We start from the raw sequence: 16,193 nt of genomic DNA on the forward strand, positions 1-16,193 counted from the left end.
AAGTCAGAAAAGAACAGCATAACACATGCTGCATGCAGAGGATACCTTTGAAACGCGTTGACCTGAGAAAATAAAGAAAAGGAATTCACGATATATCTTTGGATTGTGGTTTTTAGCGCAGCATTTAACCCGATTTCTTTTGATCATCCCCTTTCTTTTGGCAGTGGCAAAGTTAATGTCTATTTTACTTGCCCAAGTGATTGCTGTGATGACCACTTCTGGCCTTCATAAATATCCTCTACTGACTGGATAAGAACCCTCTGCGTACACCTTTTGTTGTCCCCTATTGTTGGTATTAGCTGTGTGTTTTGTTTATACCCCTGTATGTCAGTTTTGTCAAGGGGGCTTTCCACTTCTTTCCTTGCCCTTGCTTCAGGTGGTGGGTTGTGGAAGGTGGTCTTACCATCAGGGACAAGGACAGGAGATAGAGAGACGTTGGGGGCCCAGGCATCGCTACAATTAAGCGTACCCCTGGGTTGAGGGAAAACCTAAGTTACGCTTAGTCTAAGGGTCAGCGTAGAGTCCCCCATCCTGTCACTCCCAGTGACGCCCTAGCACTGTGCTGCTGCCGCTGTTATATTGTGCTAGTTCCGCTGCAGACATATATAGTATTTATGTTTCAGAATTCTGCTGCTGATATCTCTAACTTGCCTCTGCTGCTACAAGCTGCCACCTCAGCCGAACTACGATAGACGCTACTGTGAAATATTCACATTGGCCGCTGCTGCATTCATCCGTCCATCCATCCTGGACGGAACCTCGACACCTGCTGCCGCTGTTACCTATGTCTAGAGACTTTCGCTCCCGTACCACTGGGGCCAGCTGTCGCAGCACCAGTCTTCACGAGTGCACCCGGTCTCAGACCTACAACGTAACACCCTCATCATCAGAGGCTCTGGTGAAAACCAGGTGTGGTTCGGCAGTCAAGCCCCTCTGAGTTTTCTGTGTGCTGTGGCCCAGTTGGTTCACTAAAATCCCTGCTTGTCTGGCCGGCATAACACATAGCTTGCCTTTCCAGGCAAAAAAGATTATACAATCTAGTCTTGGGAAGTTTTGCCCAGGGAGCAAGTTTACAGGACAATCATATGAACAGCGGGGAGGCAGATCCTGGGACCCCTTTTCACAATATTGGACCCAAAAGTAGGTACCACCTTAGTGGAGACGGAAGAGATAACCGTATTCAGGCAATTATTTATACAGAGCTCACTCCACCTAACTATCTCTCTAGATTGGTAATCCACCACTGGATTATGCATAATTAACCAGGGAAGGCCAAATGCGATGGGAGTAAGGAGACCTTCCAAGACATAATAGTAAAGGAGCTCCTTGAGCAGAGCACCAATGTGTAGGTTTATATTATGTACCACTAGCGTAAAACTTCCCTGACCGAGAGGCGCCAAGTAAATGGCGAATATGGGGATGGACTGGACTTAACCAGCATGTTAAACGAGAGGCCATCAGTCCGTGCAAACCAAGAATCCACCATATTGACTACTATCCAAAAGGACAGGTGTAATCTCAGTTTTGGTACCTGTGACAACCTTAGCAGGTAAAATAAACTGAGACGCAAATGTGGAGGAACATACTCCCAGGTTATAATCCTCCACACAACTTGGGATCAGTTTTCAGATGACTTCCTTTGCTTAGGACGCGATGGTTAAACCCCAATAAAATGACCCTTTTGACCACAAAAGAAACACACTCATGTCTTGCGGCGAACCATAAGGGATCCAGATTGAGAGGAAGCCCCCCTAACTGCAATTTACGGGAAGGACTTCAGCCTTACGCATCACTACAGAGGGTGGAGTCATCACAGGTCTATCTCCGAGGCGTCTAGTGATACGTATGGCTAAAGCCATTGTGGCCTCTAATATCTCAGGAGTCTCAGTGGCCCATCTCCCGAATTCAGAAAAAATTCCTTCATCGGCAGGTCTCCCTGTAGGAGCTTGCATAGCCGAGACTCAGCAAGGGTTTTAAGCTCAGGTCATCAAAGATGAGACATAGGGCTGCAAAAAAACTGTCGAATGACCGAAGAGACAGAGAGTCAGTTAGAAGAGAAAAGGACCAGGATTGAGGGCTTCCCTGGAGAAGAGAGATCACAATCCCCACCTGTTGTTCCTCACTCCTGGAAGAGTGTGAGCAGAGCTTAAAGTAAAGCTTGCAGGCTTCATGGAACACAAAAAAACGTATCCTGCCCCCCGAAAATCTAGCGCCAACTTCTTCCTACATAGTACATAGTTACTTAGGTTGAAAAAAAACATAGGTCCATCTAGTTCAACCTTCCTCCACCAATTCTACATTTTGTCATTGTCATTTATAACCGACAATGTTATATGTACTGAGGAAATCATCAGTATCTGCCATTACTATCTCTTGTCGTAGGGCATTCCACAGTCTGACTGCTCTAAATGTAAAGAACCCTTTCCTATTTAGCTGCCGGAATCGCTTTTCTTCCACTTGCAGTGAATGCCCCACCTTCCTTAGTATTGTCTTTGGAAGGAATAAGTCATGTGCCAGTCCTTTATATTGACCAGAAATATCAAAAAACTGACCCGCACATCCAACAAATGTGAACAGGTGCTAACTGAAAAAACATAGTAACTATAAATGCAAACAGTTGCACACTGAAAAAAGCCAATCATTTACCAGGGAAAATATGGCACTGCATTACTGCAAAAGAGAGATATTTAGTTTATGTATTGGCCAATTCATGTAAGCCCGGAGACCAACAGCAAGGTATATCTCTGTAATCCGGGAACCTAACTTAAATGCCACTATCTAGGTTAAAAACATCCTTATCTGGGCAAAATGCCACTATTTAGACTACAAACCTCCATGTATGGGCTGCTAGGCTTCTGCTACAATGGTTATGAACACAGCCAGGTCTTAGGGCGGAGTGCTCAGTCAGAAAAAGACTCACTAGAAATATCAAAAAACTGACCCGCACATCCAACAAATGTGAACAGGTGCTAACTGAAAAAACATAGTAACTATAAATGCAAACAGTTGCACACTGAAAAAAGCCAAAAATTTACCAGGGAAAATATGGCACTGCCTTACTGCAAAAGAGAGATATTTAGTTTATGTATTGGCCAATTTATGTAAACCCGGAGACCAACGGCAAGGTATATCTCTGTAATCCGGGAACCTAACTTAAATGCCACTATCTAGGTTAAAAACATCCTTATCTGGGCAAAATGCCACTATTTGGACTACAAACCTCCATGTATGGGCTGCTAGACTTCTGCTACAATGGTTATGAACACAGCCAGGTCTTAGGGCGGAGTGCTCAGTCAGAAAAAGACTCACTAGACGCTTCCCCGCTGCCGCGCATGCGCTTGTCCATGACGGCCAGTGGGAGGTGCCGAGTCCGTGTGGTGCGATGTGCGCATGCGCCGAGATTGATCGGTGAGGTGCATTAGCTGGACGCTGGGCTACTTATAGGAGCCCTGCCGCATCTGTTACTTACTCCCTGATGAAACGAAGACATCACTAACGTGAAACATACGTTGGAGTCCTACATTGGGGGTTCACCCCCCCCTCGTCACCCCCGGATTCATCTGCAAGCCTGTTTGTATTACATCGTTCATATATGTCTGCAGGTTGGTTTTCATGTGATGTACACATGCATCAATGTCTTTTTCCTTGTTTGATACTTTCTAATTACAATGAACCTGTGGTTCCTTACTTCCATATTTGGAGTGCATGATGCATGTGTTCTGACATTACTGTCAGCCTGTTCTGACATCACTCCTGACATAGCTCACATGTTCTTTAGAAGCTGTATATGATGGTATCATATTAGCTATTTTGATACCCTTACTCTCTTACCTTTTTGATACATATGGCCTATGTGTGGGGTTTAGAGATTGAGTCTTCATTGGAAGTGCAGTTATCCGGTTTCCATTGCCCTTTCTCTGTCATCTTGTCCCCTATTGTGCCCTATTATTGTTATGGTCTCCTGACCTTGTATTATCTATTTCTTACGATTTTTGTACTAATAAATTGACGTTTTGAAGCTTTTCTACTCTCAGTTCTCTGTTTTTTATTGTGCTATATGGGGCTGTAAACTACATGAAGGTGCCTAATGCTATCTGGGTCTGCACTGTGCTATATGGGGCTGTACACTACATGAGGGTGCCTAATGCTATCTGGGTCTGCACAGTACTATATAGGGGCTGTGCACTACATGAGGGTGCCTAATGTTATCTGGGTCTACATTGGGCTTTTTAGTGGCTGTATACTACATGAAGGTGCCTAAAGCTATCTGGGTCTGCACTGTGCTATATGGGGCTGTATACTACATGAAGGTGCCCAATGCTATCTGGGTCTGCATTGTGCTATATAGGGTCTATACTACATGAGGGTGCCTAATGCTATCTGGGTCTGTACTGTGCTATATAGTGACTGTATACTACATCAAGGTGCCTAATGCTATCTGGGTCTGCACTGTGCTATATAGGGGCTGTTTACTACATGAGGGTGCCTAATGCTATCTGGGTCTGTACTGTGCTATATGGGGCTGTATACTACATGAAGGTGCCTAATGCTATCTGGGTCTGTACTGTGCTATATGGTGCTGTATACTACATGAAGGTGCCTAATGCTATCTGGGTCTGTACTGTGCTATATGGGGCTGTATACTACATGAAGGTGCCTAATGCTATCTTCGTCTGTACTGTGCTATATGGTGCTGTGTACTACATGAAGGTGCCTAATGCTATCTGGTTCTGTACTGTGCTACATGGGGCTGTATACTACATGAAGGTGTCTAATGCTTTCTGGGTCTGCCCTGTGCTATATAGGGGCTGTGCACTACATGAAGGTGCCTAATGCTATCTGGGTCTGCATTGGGCTATTTAGGAGCTGTATACTACATGAAGGTGCCTAATGCTATATGGGTCGGTACTGTGCTATATGGGGCTGTGTACTACATGAAGGTGCCTAATGCTATCTGGGTCTTTACTGTGCTATATGGGGCTGTATACTATATGAAGGTGTCTAATGCTATCTGGGTCTGCCCTGTGCTATATAGGGGCTGTGCACTACATGAAGGTGCCTAATGCTATCTGGGTCTGCATTGGGCTATTTAGGAGCTGTATACTACATGAAGGTGCCTAATGCTATCTGGGTCTGTACTGTGCTATATGGGGCTGTATACTACATGAAGGTGCCTAATGCTATCTGGGTCTGCACTGTGCTATATGCGGGCTCTGTACTACATAAGGGTGCCTAATGTTATATGGGGACTGCTAAATGTTACATGGGGGCTGCATAGTGCCATATGGGGGCTGAATAGGGACATATGGGGCTGCATAATGCCATAAGGGGGCTGCATAATATCATATGGAAGCTGCATAATGCCATATGAAGCTGCATAGTGCCATATGGGAGCTGCATAGTGCCATATGGGGGCTGCATAATGCCATATGGTGCTGCATAATGCCATATGGGAGCTGCATAATGCTACATGGGGCTACATAATACTATATGGAGGACTATGGGGGCTTCATAACACTATATGGAGGAATATTGGGGCTGCATACTACTATACCCCCAGACTTGTATGTCCCAACCACCCGGTGCTGTATACCCCCTCAGAGCTGTATGTCCCCCCCACCCCAGTGCTGTATACCCCCCAGAACTGTTTCCCTCCCCACCCCAGAGCTGTATACCCCCAGAGCTGCATGTAACCCCCCACCTCAGAGCTGTTTGTCCCCCACCCCAGAGCCACTGGCCCCCTCTAGAGCTTTATGCCCCCCATTACTGTATACTACTTTCCTCAGTAATATGTATGCCCCCCTAGTAATGTGTATGTCCCCAGCCTCTCTTGTGATGTATATACAGCAGTGTCAGTATGTTTTATGTGCGGCCATGTCTGTTAGTGACTGCCACCAATCAGCGTGGCACAGACACATGCCCAGGAGGAGCTGGATGGAGACAAGCGGGGAGGTGAATGAGGCTGTTGCAGGCTTCCCAATATTAGAAATATCTGTAATATGTCTGTCTGTGTGTGCATGTATGATCTGTATCTATGTATGTCAGTGTATATGACTGTGTCTAGATTTATGTCTGTTTATATGTGTATTTGTGAATTTCTCTTTAAACATACAGTACAGACCAAATGTTTGGACACACCTTCTCATTCAAAGAGTTTTCTTTATTTTCATGACTCTGAAAATTGTAGATTCACATTGAAGGCATCAAAACTATGAATTAACACATGTGGAATGAAATACTTAACAAAAAAGTGTGAAACAACTGATAATATGTCTTATATTCTAGGTTCTTTAAAGTAGCCACCTTTTGCTTTGATTACTGCTTTGCAAACTCCTAGCATTCTCTTGATTAGCTTCAAGAGGTAGTCACTGGAAATTGTCTTCCAACAGTCTTGAAGGAGTTCACAGAGATGCTTAGCACTTGTTGGCCCTTTTGCCTTCACTCTGCGGTGTAATGGTGTGGGGGTGCTTTGTTGGTGACACTGTTGGGTATTTATTCAAAATTGAAGGTATACTGAACCAGCATGCTACCACAGCATCTTGCAGCCTCAAACCATCTCGATTGGGTTCAGGGCTGGTGACTGTGGAGGCCAGGTCATCTGGCATAGCACCCCATAACTCTCCTTCTTAGTCAAATAGCCCTTACACAGCCTGGAGGTGTGTTTGGGGTCATTGTCCTGTTGAAAAATAAATGATGGTCCAGCTAACCACAAACCAAATGGAATAGCATGCTGCTGCAAGATGCTGTGGTAGCCATGCTGGTTCAGTATACCTTCAATTTTGAATAAATACCCAACAGTGTCACCAACAAAGCACCCCCACACCATTACACCTCCTCCTCCATGCTTCACGGTGGGAACCAGGCATGTAGAGTTCATCCGTTCACCTTTTCTGCATCACGCAAAGACACGGTGGTTGGATCCAAAGATCTCAAATTTGGACTTATCAGACCAAAGCACAGATTTCCACTGGTCTAATGTCCATTTCTTGTGTTCTTTTAACCCAAACAAGTCTCTTCTGCTTGTTGCTTGTCCTTAGCAGTAGTTTCCTAGCAGCTATTTTACCATGAAGGCCTGCTGCACAAAGTCTCCTCTTAACAGTTGTTCTAGAGATGTGTCTGCTGCTAGAACTCTGTGTGGCATTGACCTGGTCTCTAATCTGAGCTGCTGTTAACCTAAACTTATCCTCCGCAGCAGAGGTGACTCTTGGTCTTCCTTTCCTGAGGCGGTCCTCATGTGAGCCAGTTTCTTTGTAGCATTTGATGATTTTTGCCACTGCACTTGGGGACACTTTCAAAGTTTTCTCAATTTTTCGGACTGACTTACCTTCATTTCTTAACCACTCATTTTTCTTTACTCAGCTGCTTTTTTCTTGCCATAATACAAATTCTAACAGTCTATTCAGTAGGACTATCAGCTATGTATCCAACAGACTTCTGTACAACACAACTGATGGTCCCCACCCCATTTATAAGACCAGAAATCCCACTTATTAAACCTGACAGGGCACACCTGTGAAGTGAAGACCATTTCCGGTGACTACCTCTTGAAGCTCATCAAGAGAATGCCAAGAGTGTGCAAAGCAGTAATCAAAGCATAAGGTGGCTACTTTGAAGAACCTAGAATATAAGTCATATTTTCAGTTGTTTCACACTTTTTTGTTAAGTATTTCATTCCACATGTGTTAATTCATAGTTTTGATGCCTTCAATGTGAATCTACAATTTTAAGACTCATGAAAATAAAGAAAACTCTTTGAATGAGAAGGTGTGTCCAAACGTTTGGTCTGTACTGTATATGTGTACGTATGCCTGTATATGTATGTATCTGTGCATGTCTATGTGTGGATGGGCCCACTGAGACTCTCGCCCAGGGCCCACAAAAACCTGGAGCTGGCCCTGATCATATGGGAGGCCTTCCATTCCTTGTAGTAGTCTAGTTACCCGCCTTTGAACTGACTACCTTCTATATGTCCTTCTTAAAATATGGAGCCCAAAACTGAGTCCCATATTCTAGATGTGGCCTTACAAGTGATTTCTAGAGGGGTAACAATACGTTGGTATCACGGGATCTAATTTCTCTTTTTATACACCCTAAAATCTTGTTTGCTTTAGCAGCTGCTGCCTGACATTGAGTACTGTTGCTCAGCCCATTTGTAATGAGAATACCCAAGTCCTTCCCCTGTTCTGTAGTCCCGAGTTTACTTCCATTTAATGTACATGCAGCAATAGGATTACTCCGTCCTAGGTGCATTACTTTACATTTATCAACATTAAATCTCATTTGCCAGGTACCTGCGTATTCTGACATCTGATTGTAAAAACATTAAAATTAATACATCTAGTTATCAAACATTTTATAGTAGGACATATATGTTCACAGTTCTGTTTATGTTGGAGGGCATAGTTTATTGATAAAGTTCTTATAAGGAATAAATATTAAAATATCCATATTGAATATACATAAGTGCTGACATGGAAGGATATACAGTTGGGTCCAGAAATATTTGGACAGTGACACAAGTTTTGTTATTTTAGCTGTTTACAAAAACATGTTCAGAAATACAATTATATATATAATATGGGCTGAAAGTGCACACTCCCAGCTGCAATATGAGAGTTTTCACATCCAAATCGGAGAAAGGGTTTAGGAATCATAGCTCTGTAATACATAGCCTCCTCTTTTTAAAGGGACCAAAAGTAATTGGACAAGGGACTCTAAGGGCTGCAATTAACTCTGAAGGCGTCTCCCTCGTTAACCTGTAATCAATGAAGTAGTTAAAAGGTCTGGGGTTGATTACAGGTGTGTGGTTTTGCATTTGGAAGCTGTTGCTGTGACCAGACAACATGCGGTCTAAGGAACTCTCAATTGAGGTGAAGCAGAACATCCTGAGGCTGAAAAAAAAGAAAAAATCTATCAGAGAGATAGCAGACATGCTTGGAGTGGCAAAATCAATAGTCGGGTACATTCTGAGAAAAAAAGGAATTGACTGGTGAGCTTGGGAACTCAAAAAGGCCTGGGTGTCCACGGATGACAACAGTGGTGGATGATCGCCGCATACTTTCTTTGGTGAAGAAGAACCCGTTCACAACATCAACTGAAGTCCAGAACACTCTCAGTGAAGTAGGTGTATCTGTCTCTAAGTCAACAGTAAAGAGAAGACTCCATGAAAGTAAATACAAAGGGTTCACATCTAGATGCAAACCATTCATCAATTCCAAAAATAGACAGGCCAGAGTTAAATTTGCTGAAAAACACCTCATGAAGCCAGCTCAGTTCTGGAAAAGTATTCTATGGACAGATGAGACAAAGATCAACCTGTACCAGAATGATGGGAAGAAAAAAGTTTGGAGGAGAAAGGGAATGGCACATGATCCAAGGCACGCCACATCCTCTGTAAAACATGGTGGAGGCAACGTGATGGCATGGGCATACATGGCTTTCAATGGCACTGGGTCACTTGTGTTTATTGATGACATAACAGCAGACAAGAGTAGCCGGATGAATTCTGAAGTGTACCGGGATATACTTTCAGCCTAGATTCAGCCAAATGCCGCAAAGTTGATCGGACGGCGCTTCATAGTACAGATGGACAATGACCCCAAGCATACAGCCAAAGCTACCCAGGAGTTCATGAGTGCAAAAAAGTGGAACATTCTGCAATGGCCAAGTCAATCACCAGATCTTATATATTAGAAAACCCGGCACACAATTGAAGAAAAGGAGAATATCCAATCAAGTTGCTTTTAATATGCTGGTGTTTTATTCGTGAAAAAATTCAATGCAGTCAATGTGTGGCAAAACAAGCAGGGTGAGGTCCAACGTTTCGGCTCATATGTGAGCCTTCACCAGGGACATAAGATGCTGAAACGGTATTGTACAGAAATACAAAAAGGGCACAATTTACAATAACATCATGATATAAATACATAGCATATCAACACAGCGTATGTGGGATGATACAAGGGAAAAGAGGGGATCAATTACCGTGCATGGGTGACGGGGTGTGTAATGGAATCTACATCAGGTGTGAAGGAGAAGAATATATGGTAACAAGGAGAGGAAAAAAGAGAGAAGAAGAAAGAGAGAAGGAGAAGAGGGAGGAAAGGGGAAAAAGGAAAAGAAAAGGAAAAAGAGAAATGCAAGCCAAGAGAACAAGAGAAACGAGGAAACAAAAGGAGGAGGCGGGGCTTACCCGTTTAATATTATAGTATTAAGGAAGAGTCCTGCACACACAGTATATGTGAAACGTACTGTAAGGAAAAGAAGTGAGAATTATATACAATGTATATAATGTGACGCAATCAGGAGATGAACTTCTATATAGACTTACATGTAGGATGGGGGCACAGCACAAGGCTATAGAAAATCCGTGGTTCGAAATGTAGTCAGGATAAGGGTTTATACGGGCTAAGATCATAAGAAGGAGAAGGAATTGAAAAAATGTAGAAGGAAGACATGAAACAGTATGGTTACAGGTAGTGGAAATATGGATACGTACCAGTGTTAGGGATATAATGTGTATTATGTAGGGGCTCACATCAAAAGGATGCAATAAAAGGTGATTGCTAGAAAAGGCAAAATATATAATGGAGTTAGGTATAGTATGAGTACAATGTAGGAAAAATGGAAAGGACATACCAACAATATGACGATGGGATACGTCAAGAAAGAGAAGCCTGTGGACTGTACTTGATGACCATATAGTAGGGGAATCACCCCATGTGTTTGGCAAGGCTGCAAGGATAGACAGTAAATGATGAGAGCTAGCAGACAAGAAACATATATGTATATGGTACAGTCCATAGGACCAGAGGACATACCTAATCAAGAGACGGTATACAGACCACAAAATGCTAGGTGACCATGTAATAGGGGAAACACCCCATGGGATAACCAGGCTGAGGAGATAGAAAAAGAATGGTGAAAACTGACTGTAGGAAACATATATGTGTGGTATAATCCATAGGACAGAGGACATACCTAATCAGGAAGCGGTATAAAGACCGGGGTAATCCGGGATGCCTACGGTTAGGGAAAGGGGTAGGCAAATTAGCGTTACAAAGAGGGATAAACAGGGTGGAACCAGAGATAGGACTAGTAGCCTTACCTATTGCAGCATGTGACCAGATAGAAGGATCCCAAAGGACAGAGCGGAAGGAGGGAGGTTTATATACTGGTAGTGTATACTATGGCGTCTTAGCAGCATCCGGGTGGGGGAAAGCTGGGTAAAGGTGACGTGAGTGCGCGCATGCGCATTGCGCTGTAGGCACACTGCCTTCCGGGCTATGGAACGCAGGTGCCTGACACGCAATGTACGCATGCGCTGTGCAATCCGGCGTGACGACAGGACAAGGGCGTGCTGTACGTTCCTGTGAAGTATCGTGAGATCCAAGGCACAATATAGCAGGCAGCGGTGGAGCGTGTTCTAGAGGGAAATACTGTGCACGCTATAGGGACTGGTGAAAGGTGTTCTAGGACATCTAAAAGGGGAAGAAAAAAGGGGAAAGTTAGAACAATAATACAAGATGTAAAACAACTTTATATACACAAGCAACAGTTTTAAAGTGTTAACTACGGGTTAATAAGACTACATGAAATAAGTGATAACAAAATCCATAATGCATTAAACCATAGATATATGGGATATATAATGTATAATTGATACAGAAGGGAGATTGGGTCTATCCCCATTTGGGAAGAAATCACATGATAATGCATTATTAAACATCATTAATACCGACCAGAAGCAACCATCAGGTGCCAGGGGAGTATCACATGTACAGGGAGACTCCAGTGGACAATCTTAAGGGAAAATTGTTACAATGAGCACAACATAGAATTAAATGATATTAATCGACACAAGTAATGGTCAAGGATGACATTAATATGGTGAGAAATTATTTCTTATTTTTTAATTTTAAAATTTTTTTTATTAAAGGACCTAACCAAAGACCTCATATTCCCTATTGAGACCTAGGGGTTCCAACGTTTTTAACGTATGGATCCAATAGGCCTCTCTTGTCTTAAGCCTATTGATCCTGTCACCTCCTCTTCTGATAGGGGGAACATGCTCGATGACCTGAAAACGTAGTTGGGCAATTGAATGGTTATGGGAAATAAAATGAGATGGTATAGGTAAAAGGGTCTGCTTGCATCGAATAGTGGATTTGTGCTTACTGATGCGGTCTCAGATATGCTGGGTGGTCTCCCCAACATATCCGAGACCGCAAGGACACTTGATGAGATAAATCACAAAAGAAGACTCGCAGGTAAAGAAACCCTTAATGGAGAAACGTTGACCAGTGTGTGGGTGTGAAAATGTGTCACCTTTCGTAATGTTAGAGCACTGAGTGCAGCTGAGACAAGGGAAAGTACCCCTGCGTGGTGACGCAAGGGTACGTTGAGTAGAGGGAGATGTGATAGACCCAACATCCGCTCTCACTAGATGGTCCCTAAGGTTCCGTGGTCTCTTATGGCAAAAAAGCGGAGGATTATTGAAGGCAGAGATGGAAGGATATGACTGAGACAGGAGGGGCCAGTGTCTTCGTATACTCTCCCGGATAGGTGTGTTAAAGGGATGATATGTGGAAACAAACGGAATTCTAGGAGCATCATTCTTGGTACGTGTACTATGAGACTGAGTCTGTTTGGAAATGTGTAAAGGGTAGCCCCTATCTAGGAACCTACGGCTCATTTCGTCATGACGGATCAATTGAGTATGGGGATTGGTCACGATGCGGGTAATTCTGTGATGTTGTGAGATGGGCAAAGAGTTCTTGACATGCTTGGGATGGCAACTGGTATAGTGTAAAAGACTATTCTTATCAGTCTTCTTCGTATAGAGGTCAGTGGACATGTTACCTTCAATATCTAATGTCACGGTAGTGTCTAAAAAATGGATGGAACTAGGGTCCTGATGCAGGGTAAAAGTCACATTGGGTATGCATGAGTTAAGAAAAGAAAAAAAGTTGTCAAGAGTGTCAATCCCGCCTTGCCATATGACAAATATGTCATCTATATACCTCTTCCATGTTAGGACATGTGTCTGAAAGAGAGAAGAGGGATAGATGTGATGCTCTTCAAACCACGCCATAAAGATATTGGCATACGGGGGTGCCATATTAGACCCCATAGCAGTCCCTCTGCGCTGAACAAAAAACTGATCGCCAAAAAGAAAAAAATTTTTTTCGAGGACTATGTGTAAAAGGTCCTGACAAAAGGTATGCTGATGGTCAGATAGGTTACTGTGATGTTCGAGAAACCAGTTTACAGCCTCTATACCAAGATGGTGGTCAATACTGGTATAGAGGCTGTTGACATCAAATGTGGCAAGTAGGCATCCGGTTGGAATGGGACCCAGAGATCCAATATGGGTGAGGAAATGAGTCGTGTCCTTTAGATAAGATGGAATGGTAGGGATCAGAGGAGACAGAATCCTATCAAGGGTGATAGCCAACGGGGATAAAATGGAATCGGTGGACGCCACTATTGGGCGGCCTGGTGGTCGTGTAAGATTCTTATGTATTTTCGGCAAAACGTAAAACACTGGTGTAATGGGGTTGGTTTTCTGTAGAAATTCAGCCAGTTTGTCATCAATGGTGCCAGTGTGTAGATGGTAATCAATAGTAGTGGTAATGATCTGACGTATTTGCGGAGTGGGGTCACTGTTGACAGGTGTATACGTAGTGGTGTCGTTGAGTTGATTGTGGATCTCTGAAAAGTAGTAGGTTTTATCTAGAATTACGATAGCCCCACCTTTATCCGCAGGTTTGATGACTATGTGTGGGTTGTTTTTAAGGCTAACAATGGCCCGTGACTCGTCAGGGGTACAATTACGTCTGAGGTGAAACTTGCCTCCGTGTATGTCATTCAGGATATGCTTAATGTCAGTCGTGACCAGGGAGATATAAGTTTCGACAGGATGATAGTGTTTAGGAGGGCAGAAGTTACTGGGAATACGTAGACCTAAATCACCAAGTCTGAATCTGTCAGTGGAATCAGAACTATCAGGTACAACATGACCGGGTTGTGGAATGCTAAAATGAGCTTTAAGACGGAGATTCCTGAAGAATCTTCTAGTCTCTTGATCTAACTTAAAGGAATCGAAGGTTGGTGTTGGGCAGAATGAAAGACCCTTCTGGAGTATGGACGACTCGCTAGGGGAGAGGTTGTAGGAGGAAATATTGAAGACCAAGTTGGTCCTACCTGTGATCGGGTTGTCATGGTGCGTGGCACGTGGTCTCTTACTCCGCCGCGTTTTCCTCGTGGAAGATGTCGTGGTCCTAAAAAAGAGGAACGGGAAGGGTTCTGTTCGCTGTCGGAACTGTTGGACGAAGCATAATGTCCTGAGTATGGAAATCGTCGTGGTTGACTGAAGCCTGAAGAGCGCCATGTGTAAACTTGGTTTTTTTGGTAGTCCTCCTGGTCGCGTTGAAACTTGGTGCGTTTACGAGTTTGTAGCGTTTTTCTGAATTCAGAGATTGTAGATTCAGTCTTGGCTTTCAAATTATTATATTCAGTAGATGACAAAGTGTTCTGAAACTGGTGTTCGATGGTTGTGATATTAGCACTGATGTCCTCGATCTCTTTATCCAGGTACTCGATGGTTAATAATATGAGGTCCATGGAGCATTTGTTTAGAATGCTCTCATACTTCTCGCAGTATGTTGCGTTTTCAGAGAACAAAGTAGGGCGAAGAGGAATCCGTAGTCCACGTGGAATCCTCTTGGCCTTGTGATACTCCGCAAGGGTAATATAATGTAATTCAAGTGCAGTATGTCGGCGTAGTTCCTTCTCATAATCTTTACTTCTTACCTCATCAGTTGGGATAGAAAGGAATTGGTTGGAAGCAGTTACTTTGGAAAGAATAGCAGATGTAGCTTCGTCATTATATGAAAATGTGGAGAATGACATATCAGGATCAAAAAAAGTAGGAGCACAAGCCAAAATTAGTAATGCCAAGAAGGAGATAAGCTGCGCTCTACTACAAAGAGGATCGGTGCTCGGGAGAAAAAGCAGTTCCAATATATTAGAAAACCCGGCACACAATTGAAGAAAAGGAGAATATCCAATCAAGTTGCTTTTAATATGCTGGTGTTTTATTCGTGAAAAAATTCAATGCAGTCAATGTGTGGCAAAACAAGCAGGGTGAGGTCCAACGTTTCGGCTCATATGTGAGCCTTCACCAGGGACATAAGATGCTGAAACGGTATTGTACAGAAATACAAAAAGGGCACAATTTACAATAACATCATGATATAAATACATAGCATATCAACACAGCGTATGTGGGATGATACAAGGGAAAAGAGGGGATCAATTACCGTGCATGGGTGACGGGGTGTGTAATGGAATCTACATCAGGTGTGAAGGAGAAGAATATATGGTAACAAGGAGAGGAAAAAAGAGAGAAGAAGAAAGAGAGAAGGAGAAGAGGGAGGAAAGGGGAAAAAGGAAAAGAAAAGGAAAAAGAGAAATGCAAGCCAAGAGAACAAGAGAAACGAGGAAACAAAAGGAGGAGGCGGGGCTTACCCGTTTAATATTATAGTATTAAGGAAGAGTCCTGCACACACAGTATATGTGAAACGTACTGTAAGGAAAAGAAGTGAGAATTATATACAATGTATATAATGTGACGCAATCAGGAGATGAACTTCTATATAGACTTACATGTAGGATGGGGGCACAGCACAAGGCTATAGAAAATCCGTGGTTCGAAATGTAGTCAGGATAAGGGTTTATACGGGCTAAGATCATAAGAAGGAGAAGGAATTGAAAAAATGTAGAAGGAAGACATGAAACAGTATGGTTACAGGTAGTGGAAATATGGATACGTACCAGTGTTAGGGATATAATGTGTATTATGTAGGGGCTCACATCAAAAGGATGCAATAAAAGGTGATTGCTAGAAAAGGCAAAATATATAATGGAGTTAGGTATAGTATGAGTACAATGTAGGAAAAATGGAAAGGACATACCAACAATATGACGATGGGATACGTCAAGAAAGAGAAGCCTGTGGACTGTACTTGATGACCATATAGTAGGGGAATCACCCCATGTGTTTGGCAAGGCTGCAAGGATAGACAGTAAATGATGAGAGCTAGCAGACAAGAAACATATATGTATATGGTACAGTCCATAGGACCAGAGGACATACCTAATCAAGAGACGGTATACAGACCACAAAATGC

The 16,193-nt window shown here is 43.1% G+C and overlaps 1 protein-coding gene across 1 annotated transcript; it reads right to left on the minus strand.

Annotated features, from left to right (window-relative positions):
- Window positions 1-11,340: 11,340 nt before the first annotated feature.
- On the minus strand, window positions 11,341-14,913 carry LOC142313068 (uncharacterized). Its single transcript, XM_075352052.1, has 2 exons — window positions 14,206-14,913; window positions 11,341-11,480 (listed from the first exon to the last, which is right to left on the minus strand). The coding sequence occupies exons 1-2, from the start codon at window positions 14,911-14,913 to the stop codon at window positions 11,472-11,474; spliced, it is 717 nt and encodes a 238-aa protein (XP_075208167.1). The 3' UTR covers window positions 11,341-11,471.
- Window positions 14,914-16,193: the final 1,280 nt, after the last annotated feature.

This window comes from Anomaloglossus baeobatrachus, chromosome 5 (assembly GCF_048569485.1).
Source record: "Anomaloglossus baeobatrachus isolate aAnoBae1 chromosome 5, aAnoBae1.hap1, whole genome shotgun sequence".
In the NCBI taxonomy this organism is placed as follows: Eukaryota; Metazoa; Chordata; class Amphibia; order Anura; family Aromobatidae; genus Anomaloglossus; species Anomaloglossus baeobatrachus.

Excerpts from the sequence above, each read along its gene's own strand:
- LOC142313068 (XM_075352052.1), bottom strand. The coding sequence starts at position 14,913 with ATGTCATTCTCCACATTTTCATATAATGACGAAGCTACATCTGCTATT.